The sequence below is a fragment of the Lactuca virosa genome, chromosome 2 (assembly GCF_052849685.1).
Source record: "Lactuca virosa cultivar CGN04683 chromosome 2, Lactuca_virosa_CGN04683_v6, whole genome shotgun sequence".
Classification (NCBI taxonomy): Eukaryota; Viridiplantae; Streptophyta; class Magnoliopsida; order Asterales; family Asteraceae; genus Lactuca; species Lactuca virosa.
In genome coordinates, this window is record NC_136427.1 from 64094196 (window position 1) to 64105359 (window position 11164).

The 11164-nt window shown below is 34.2% G+C and overlaps 1 protein-coding gene across 1 annotated transcript; it reads left to right on the forward strand.

Annotated features, from left to right (window-relative positions):
* Window positions 1–482: 482 nt before the first annotated feature.
* On the forward strand, window positions 483–10784 carry LOC145157465 (zinc finger BED domain-containing protein RICESLEEPER 1-like). Its single transcript, XM_079076500.1, has 6 exons — window positions 483–498; window positions 8214–8232; window positions 8316–10068; window positions 10153–10462; window positions 10537–10610; window positions 10728–10784. The coding sequence occupies exons 1-6, from the start codon at window positions 483–485 to the stop codon at window positions 10782–10784; spliced, it is 2229 nt and encodes a 742-aa protein (XP_078932626.1).
* The last annotated feature ends 380 nt before the right edge of the window (window positions 10785–11164 follow it).

The window sequence follows — 11164 nt, forward strand, 5'->3', positions numbered from 1 at the left end:
ACAAAACAATAACTGGTTCGGTATCCTTTATCTCATCCATTTGAATCCAACCCGGTAGATATCGATTATCATTCTTACTATATAATTCCTAGATTTATGGGATCGCTAATAACAAATTTAATTAGACATGTTTGATCCCATCCATGCCTCAAAATTCTCTTTCTTAGGTATCCTTTATCACAAAAGATTACCGATCAAATCATCCAATTTGAAAAACTTGTGTAATCGGCCTATAACATGGTTATAAAAATCACGAATACACCATGACCATTAAAAGATAACACTAAGTGGTTATGTATCCTTTATCCCACTAGTGCATACAAGAGATGTGCGAGTGTTCTTCAAAATCGATTGTATAGATTTGAGGTTTGTAAGGGGTCTTTTTTATGTTTTATAATTCTAGTCTTAAAACATATGATACCATGGTTATTACATGCATATAATGATCCATCGTGGTACACCTTCCCCGACCGCTAGCGGAAATGCCGAGTGGTGACGGTACATAGATTATCCAATCACATAGCACACACCATGAGTATCTAATAAAAAAAGCATATCTATCTTCGAGCAAATAGTCCTTCCTTTCCTTGATCCTTACTTTATCCTAGGAGCACATGTGATTTTTGGAAACTTTAACTTGATATTGGTGAGTTCACAGGTTTTGAGATAAACCTATAATAAAATCTTTTTGAAAACTTTCTAGAAAATTTTGTGATTTTTAAATTTCTGGTTTCCTATGCTCTATTATATTACCTCTTGTCTTATAATCAATTTAAGACATTCTGCTAATCCTATCTTTTTATCTCTATAGGATGCTTTGAAAATCCTAACTTACTATCGTTTTAGGATGCTTTATCAATCCTATTTTACTATCTTTTTAGGATACTTATCTATCCTAATTTACTATCTTTGTAGGATATTTAACAATCCTATCTTATTATCTTTTAGGATATTTTATAATTCGAACTTACTATCTTTTTAGGCTGCTTTATCAATCCTAATTTACTATGTTTTTAGGATACTTATCAATCCTAATTTACTGTCTTTGAAGGATATTTAACGATCATATCTTATTATCTTTTAGGGTTTTTTATTAATCCTAATTTACTACCTTTGTAGGATATTTAACGATTCTATCTTATTATATTTTAGGATATTTTATTAATCCTAACGTGTTTTAACTACCACTTTAAGGTGTCCCTCTTGGAAGTTGGATCTCTAAGGTGGTTGTAATGTACTAACATAAGCCTCCATAATCGACGCTGTTTGACTAGTGATTCCCCACCATGATGGTTAATTGGATGTCAAATAGTGATTAATAAGAAAGTTATCATGTCGTGATTGTAGCTAACAACCATAGGTGGCGGTTTCAATGCCTATATAGATCTATACATATCTTTCTAGCTCTTGCAAGATTAACAATTGCAGGTTCGGGGTAGCCGAATTTAATCAAAATAAGGATAAATATTAATAGTTCACTAACCCATTAACCTTAGGTATTTTATCTTTTATGTTTATCTGTTGGTGATTACCTATAACTATTACACTATAAACCTCTTGAATTTTATATTTGATAATTATATCTTTTAGATCTCATAATATATATATATATATATATATATATATATATATATATATATATATATATATATATATTACTTGTCATACATATATACCCTATTTATTATTAATTTGATAACTGGATATTGGAGTAGATTAACAATTAGGTACAATACATATCCCTATGTTTGACTAGCATTACTTCTCGGTACTATGTTGTCCTAGGAAATTTGACATTATAACATGTAGGTAATATCTCTTCCTAGATTATCAGGCATCATAACTCTTAGGCAAAATATCATAGCTTTCAACTAGGTATAGTATCTATAGCTACATTATCCTAAGGTTTCAAGCTTTATAAAACGATTGATATTTATAGATATAAATATATTTTGATAAAGAAGTTTGATAAGCGTGTATTCCTCCCGTAAAACCTTTAAAACAGTAAAATGGGGTCATAATCTGAGGCATCCATGCTATTGAATCCGAAGCTTCGCGTCATTAGGTGGACTTCCGAAATAGCTTGAGGGATAGAGAGAAATATTTTTGGGTGTGAAGAAATCAGAAAGTGAGCACCTCTATTTATAGTGCTTGTGCGCGTGGAACACTTCACGCGCGATGTGCACTCAACTCGTGGTTCCATCTAGAGTTTTCCACGTGTCACACTTCTGATGGTCGACGTCTCTTTAATCTCAAAAAATCTAGGTGTCAAACGTGCGCGTCGATCATGGCATGCACTTGGTGTGCACCTCTAAATCTTTTATAAAAATTCATATCTTCCTTATACAAATCTTTTTTCTTACCATCTTTATATATTTGTGTAGCTCTCTACTAGTATTGCAACTTTCCTTAAGGCTGAATTGCGAAATTATAACTTCTATTTTTAACTCATACTTTATGTTTTTGTAAAACTCATATCTCCTTCATACGAACTCTGTTTTTGACCTTTTTCTTTTTAAAGTCCTTATCTCTCGGATTACTATGATTTTCCTTTTAATGACATTAGCCAAAACTCAACCGATTTCTTTATACCATTTTGACGTTAATAGTGTTGTTAACGCAGTTGATTTTTATCATTTATAGAATCATAACTCCTCCAGTCAGAGTCAGATTTTTAGAATGCTTATACCTTTGGGATCACGTTTTTTTCTACTTTCCAAATTCACTAACCATTATTAAAAGTGATATAACTTTTTGGTCACTCATTTTTGACTATATTATTATTATCTAACTGATCATATTTTTCCTGAAATATGAAAAGTTCTATTATTATTATTTGTTGGTGGTAATCTCTAATGATGGCCGGTGGCGGAAATTTGGCAATTGTCACACTTTCCCCCTGTTTTAGGAATTTCGTCTCGAAATTTGGACCTTATGGTAATCTTATTAGGGGAGAACGGTTTCTTAATCAGGAACTGGCCCTTTTCTTTTTAGTTTCCTACATCTAATGCTTCAACTTTATCATTAGTCTAACCTTTGTCTTTTTAAATCCTATTTGATTTCACCTTTTTTTAAACTAATAGGAAACCTAAATGTTTTATCTTAATATTGGTGTGGATTTCTGGAAGGATTTATATGTTTATTTGCCTATCACTATTTGTACCCAAAATAGATCTTTATATATAATAATGATGAATACAACTTCAAGGGTTTCCAATTCCCTTGTTAAACATTACATAATCATTCCTATGAGTCATTTATCCTAAATCTCTTTATTTTAACACCCAGTATTTCCTTCTACTGGTCTAGTTGATTCTTGAAAATATTTGTGATGTGCCTTGCTCCTCCATAGTTGTTACACCTAAACTGCTCACATTTTCCCAGATGATGAACTCCGCAATTATTATACAAGGGGAGTCTTCCCAAGTATACCCTTCGTGGAGTGGGTGATCTTTCACGAGGCTTCCTTTCCTCTTTTTCCTTCCACAAGGTTTGAATAGATTTTCCCTTGGTGGTTCCTCGCCACTTATTCTTAAGATCTTTGGATTTCTTCTTAGTCCTTCTTGAGTTCTGGGGCATAGGTTCCTTGAGACTGAAGGCTAAATATTTAGCTTCCTCATAGGTATTGGGCTGTTTTGATTGCACCTCGATCCTGGTATGGGGAGCTAACCCTTGGAGATATGCATTGATCTTCTAGATCTCCTAGTTGACCAACTTAGGGCATATGGTGACTAGGTACTCAAAGTGTACCATATAGAAAGCCAAGCATGATTCCTTGGTGCTAAGATGACTGAATTCTTGCTCTGCCCATGCCACACCTCTTCCAGGATAGAAATCCTTTATCATCTACTTCTTTAACTCTTCACAGAGGGTTTAATAGGCTTCTTCTATGCCTAATGCCTTGACCTAGATACTTCACCAGAGGAGAGCTTTTCCCATAAACGTACATGCTGCAAACTTACCTCAATGTTCACCAACACACTTGCTCTCTATCTCTTTTGTCTTGTGGATCAAACTATCTACTCATCTGTCTCGTCATTTGACTACCTTCCTTATTGCTTCCCACATCCTTACTAGCTTTGAGATTCCCTAATGCATCTTAGACATGACGTTGAATGATAGCAAGAAGGTTACTAGTTGATCCTAATGAAATTTTCATTCTGTCCTTCATTTACTGGCATAGCACTACTTTACCCATTTGTAGGGTATTATAGTTACTCTCCTAACAACTTGTCTCCTTAAATAAGGAATTTACTTCTATCCTATGTATCTTTTCTTTTATTATTTTTTTCTCTCTTATCCCGGCATGATATTGTTGCTTTCCTTGAAAATTACATGGAGATTTCTTATTATTTTTGCTTTCCTAGCAACTTATATGCAGATTTCTTATTATTGTTTCTTTCCTAGCAACTTATATGGAGATTTCTTATTACTGTTGCTTTCCTAGCAAATTATATGGAGATTTCTTATTACTGTTGCTTTCCTAGAAACTTATATGGAGATTTTTTATTATTGTTGCTTTCCTAGCAACTTGTCTCCTTAAATAAGGACTTTACTTCTTTCTTATGTGTCTTTTCTTTTATTGTTGTTTTCTCTCTTATCACGACATGCTATTTGTGAAAACCGAGAAGTTTCCATCATTGATCACCATTAAGAAAGAGTAGGAAAATAGATGTAATAGCTTAGTATTATAATATTTTATTTTTGAGATAATAAGAATCAAGTGTGCTATTACATTTATTAGTTTAATACATCCATTAGAATCAAACATTAGCGTCTGAAAAGTTGTAATGCTTTCTAAGGTGGTTAACGTACTTGGATAGTACTCATTAACATGATCTCAAGGATTTAATATTTGTAAAAATCTGACTCCAAAGGAAATAATTATGGATTTTATAAAAATAGAAACCAACCGCCTAATTAAAATTAATTACGTCAAAACGGTACTTAGAGATTGGTTTAGTTTTGACTAAAAGTGCAAAAAGGAGTTTTGTAGTAGTCATCGAGATATAAACTTTAGGAAGAAGTTTGCCGAAAATGGAGTCCGTACAAGAGAGATATGATTTTTATTAAATCATTTACTTTTTAACCCTGTTAGGCACGAAAATGAAAGTCATAACTAGCCAAAACAACATAAAGGAGAGTTGTAGTACCCATTGAGATCATCACATAAACATAGAGAAGGGTTAGATCGGAGGACGCACGAAGGAGTTATGATTTTTGCAAAAATCTTTCGTGTACGCCAGGCACACGTCTCCGTACGCCACACATGACACCAGATTCGAGTACATTGCAAGAGACGTGGACGAGCAGGGGAGTGACACGTGGCAGTATCTTGATGGAGTCATGATTATCACACACGACGTGCGCAAATATTTTCCCGACACACACCTCCAAAATTCGACTATAAATAAAGGGTTGTGCCATTCCAGTTTCTCACACCTCTTAACGTATATCTCTCTCTCTCTCTGTCTCTCTCTCTCTCTCTTTCTCTTTCTCTCTCTCTCTAAGTCTCTAAGTAGCTGCTATTTGGAGCGATCCCCGGAGTCCCGAGCCCGATTCATGAATACAACAAAGGTTTCGCACGACTAGAGTGAGTGCACGACCCGTATTTTCACTATTTTAAATGTTTTATGGGGAAGGGTGGATACATGCATATCAAATGGTTTTATCTTAATATATTTATCGTTATAAATATCAAATCATTTTGTAAAGCTTAAGGCCTTTGGATAATATGGTTGTAGATACTATGCCTAATGTTAAGCTATGATATTATACCTAAGAGATATGATGCCCGATAGTCGAGGAGGAAATAATACCTAGATGTAATGATTGCCAATTCCTTAGGATAAGATAGTACCTAGAAGTTATGTTGGTGAAATTTAGGGATATGCAATGTACTTAGTTGTTACTTTGCGCAAATATCATGTTTCCAAATAACCATAATTAGGGTATATATATGAATACTTATATATACAAAATAATTATGAGATCAAATATTATAATTAGAGATTATAAGATAAAGATTTATATTGTGATAGTTATAGGAAATCCCTAAGTAGGATTAAGATAGAAGATTATAACTATCAAATATAAGATAAGATACTTATATTGCGATAATTATAGGAAATCCCAAGGAAGGATTTAGATAAAAGATAAAATATAAAAGATAAATATCTGATCAATGCTTTAGTGAGTTGTTAATCATCTAAAGGCCTTAATTAAATTCGAGATTCCCCAGATACATATAATCGTTAATCTTGCGAGAGCTAGAAAGATATGTATAGATCTATATCGGGTTTGATAACTCCACCTGTGATTGCTAGCTACAATCCTGGCAGGATAACTTTCATATTATTCACTCTTCAACTTCTGATGAAGCTTCGTGTCGGGGCACACTTTTAGTCCAACAACGTCCAATATGGGGGCTCATGGTAACATATTAGATCACCTTAGGGTATGACTACCATTAGGGACGCTTTAGAATGGTAGATAAAATACGTTATGATCGTTAGATATCCTACAAATATAGTAAATTAGGATTAATCAATATATCCTAAAAGATACTAAAGATACGATCGTAAAATATCCTAGAGATAATACGTTAGGATCGTTAGATATCCTAAAAGATAGTAATGATTAGGTATATATATATATATATATATATATATATATATATATATATATATATATATATATATATATATATATAATTTGACATACATATATACCCTAGTTATGGTTAATTTGATAATTGGATATTTTTACAAAGTAATGATTAGGTACAGTGCATATCCCTGTGTTTGACCAACATTACTTCTAAGTAGTATGTTATCCAAGGAAATTGGCCATTATAACATATGGGTAATATCTCTTCCTAGACTATCGGGCATCCTAACTCTTAGGCACAATATCATAGCTTACAACTAGGTATAGTATCTATGGTTACGTTGTCCTAAGGTTTCAAGCTTTATAAAACCATTGATATTTATAGATATAAATATATTTTGATAAATCAATTTGATAAGCAAGTAATTTCATCCGAAGCTTCACGCCATTGGGAGGACTTCCAAAATAGCTTGTGGGATAGAGAGAAAGTATTTTTGGTGTGATGAAATCAGAAAGTGAGCGCCTCTATTTATAGTGCTTGTGCGCACAACGCACTTCACGCGTGACGTGCACTCTACTCATGGCTCCATCCAAAGTTTTCCACGTGTCACACTTCTGATGGTCCACGTCTCTCTAATCACGACGATTATGTGTGTCAGACATGCGCGTCGAGTATGGCACGCGCTTGGTGTGCACCTCTAAATCTATTATAAAAATTCATATATTCCTTATATGAATCTTGTTTCTTACCATGTTTATATATTTGTGTAGCTCTCTACTAGTACTACAACTTTCCTTCAGGTTGCGTTGCCAAATTTTAACTTTTATTTTTAACCCGTATTTTATAGGGCCGGCAATTCTCGACACGACACGCGACATGATCCGCGACACGACACGAAATAAACGGGTTTGGGTTGAGTTTTTCAACCCGCCAACCCGCCAACACGTTTATTAAACGGGTCATATATGGGTTTCTCAAAAAATAAATGGGTAGACCTGCCAACCCGTTTATATTTTTAATAAAAAAAATATTTTTTTTTATTTTTAAATGTATTGATATTTTGACTTGTGGTCTCGGTCGTAAGTAAGTCTGTAGACTGTAACCAATTTATTTTCCCCATTTTTGCCCTAAATCAAATGGCGTAATAGAGTATGGCGGTATCGGCTATGGTTGTATGAGCGATTCTGCGATTGAGGCATTGAGCATTTGAGCGTATCTTCTCTCGGTCTCCCACAGTCGACCTTTTAATTCAAAATCAAGTATCGGAATAACAAACGACATTGAGTCATTGACGCCTGGAGGCTGAAGGGGTGAAGCCCAGAACGTGAGTCGCAGTGTCGCACCAATACTGCAATACGATCGATCTTCTGGTATGTTTCTTAAGTTGTTCTTTTGTCTCAGTTTTCCGATTACAAGATGCACTGTCGATGATGATAGGCTGATAACATAACACAATTACGTAACTAAGAAAACCCAAATTTTGAACACGAAATTGATGTGTAATGTTGGTTTTTCATCTGAAAGTGATAACAGCCCATAAATTCTGAACATGAAATTCTATATCAGTATATGTTTTATAAATTTTACTGTATCTTCTCTTCAGGTCTATCCTACATCTACAGGTTAAGTGTTTGTGACTGTGTTATGTGTGTTATCTGTGTATCTGTATATGTAAAGTGTGAACAGTGTATCTGTGTATGTGAAGTGTATCTGTGTATGTGTATCTGAAGTGTATCTGTGCATTTGTTTCTATACTTGATGTTCCTCCTGTTTTTCATTGTAGGAGAGTTATGGCAGATACTAATAACACCAATCCTTTGGATGTTAATGATGGAAGTGATGATTCGGTTGAAGAAATTGGGCCGGAAAGTGTATCACAAGGTGTTGAGAGTACTTCTACAAAGCAAAGGAAAAAAAGGAAAAAAACTTCAGATGTTTGGAGAAGTTTTGAAATGCTCCCACAAAAACCAAATGAGCCCTTATATTGTAAGTGCAAAAAATGTGGGACAAAATATCAGGCAGAAAGCAAACATGGAACAGGGAATCTACGCCGTCATCGAGATGCATGTAATAACTCAAATACAAGAGATATCGGTCAATATATGATTTCTTCGAACAATGGTGTTATGGCTACAAGAAATTCAAAGTTTAGTCAAGAAACGTTCCGAGAAATGGTGACTCATGCTATGGTTAGACATGACTTGCCATTCTCTTTTGTTGAGTATGAAGGAGTTAGAAATTTTTGCAAATACTTGGAACCAGAAGCGAGTCTTGTTTGTAGGAACACAACAAAGTCTGATATCAAAAAATTATATGCTGCTCAACAAAAAAGACTCCGTGATGAGTTGCTTAGATGTCCTAGTAGAATATGCTTGACTTCTGATGCTTGGACTTCAATCGTTACAGATGGTTATCTGAGTTTGACTGCCCACTATGTTGATAGCAGTTGGGTCTTACAAAAGAGAATTTTAAACTTTTCCCACTTTCCTCCTCCACATACGGGTGTAGCTATAGCCGAAAAGTTGGGTGAATTGATCAAAAGTTGGGGAATTGAAAAGAAATTGTTTTCTATAACTTTGGATAATGCAGCATCCAATGATGTATGTGTTGAGTTGCTTAAGAATCAGTTTCGTTTGATGAATTCTTTGGTATATGATGGCAGGTTATTTCATCTTAGATGTTGTGCTCATATTTTGAATCTGATTGTACAAGATGGTTTGAAACAAATTGATGTTGCGGTGGAGAAAGTTAGAGATTGTGTGAAGTATATCAAGGGATCTACACTAAGAAAAGACCGATTTATTCAAATTTGCTCGCAAAATCTTCTTGACCATAAAAAGGCTTTGGTTCAAGATGTTCCTACTAGATGGAATTCCACTTATAAGATGCTTTCTTGTGCACTTTATTATCATCTTGCCTTTTCTCATTTGAGCTTGAGTGATTCGAACTTTCAAACGTGCCCATCCTCTGATGAATGGGATAGAGTTGAGAAAATGTGTAGTTTTCTTAAAGTGTTTCATGATGCAACTCTTCAGTTTTCAGGATCTCTTTATCCTACTTCAAATTTGTATTTCCCTCAAATATTTGGAATACATCTGAAGTTGGTTGAAACGAAAGACAGTCCTGATGAGTATATGAAAAAAATAGCTACTCAAATGTGGAGTAAATTTAGCAAATATTGGGCTGATTTCAATCTTCTGTTAGCTATAGCTGTGGTGTTTGATCCGCGATATAAGTTCTCTTTTGTTGAGTTTAGCTATAAAAAGTTGTATGGTGAAGGTTCATCACAATTGAAGAAGGTTGAGGAGGCACTTTTTGCACTTTTTGATGAATACATGCAAGCTTCTCAAGAAAGTAGTATTGGAAATGTTGGAGGTGGTAGTGGTAGTGGCGACTTTAATTCTCGACAAGCTAGTGTTGGAAATGTTGGAGGAGGCTCTAATCATAGTATTCTTGAGGTAAGTCTTTTTTCATTACATTTGCTTTATATATTTTTGTTATAAATATATTCTAATTATTTCATATTTTATTTAATATAATAGGAGTTTGACGAATACGATAATGATGATATGGATTCGAACAAAAAAAGTCAATTGCAAGTATATCTTCTTGAGCCAAGAACTAAAAGAACTTCTTCCATTAACATACTTGAGTTTTGGCAATCCCAACAGTATAGGTATCCAGAATTAGCTAAATTAGCTATGGATATACTTTGTGTTCCCGTTTCAACAGTAGCATCTGAATCAGCTTTTAGTCTCGGTGGAAGAGTTTTGAATGAATATCGAAGTTCCATGAAGCCTGACATTGTTGAAGCTGTAATTTGTAGTAGGGATTGGTTGTTTGGAGAAAAAGGTAGTATTTATAATTTATTGTTTACTTATATCAACTATTATTTTGTATTGATTTTTTTTATCTTTCTTATCCAGTTGACACTCATGTTGATGTCGATAAACTAACTCAAAACGTCATGGATATGAACATTGCCGAAGACAAAACCGAGGTCACGAGTTCTAATAAACTTTAAGTCGACGTTTGGTAAGTTATTTTTAATGACAACTATTCATTTTTATAATTTACTTGTGTGTGTTTTAACCTTGGTTATTGTTTCTACTTGAAGGTTGAAGTTCATCATAAAGAAGAAAATGGTGTTGGAGAATTAAGTGAATGTTTTTAATTTTCATTTGGATGTTTAAGACTTTAAGACTTAAGTAGTTAAGTGTTTAAAATTCAAATATGTTTGCATCAACCATCAAGAATTTATTCATGTTTAATTGTTAATTTTATTTATGGGATCTGACCCACGAACCCAAATCTAACTCACGAACCCGCCAACCTGTGAACCCGTATAAATAAATGGGTTCGTGGGTCATATATGGGTTTATGTTCCAAACCCGCCAACCCGTGACACGCCAACCCGTGACCTGTATATTTAAATGGGTCGTGTTTGGGTTGGCATATTTTGACACGCCAACCCGCCAACCCGCGACACGCCAACCCGAACACGACACGATTGCCAGGCCTAAGTATTTTATATTTTTCTAAAAATCGTATCTG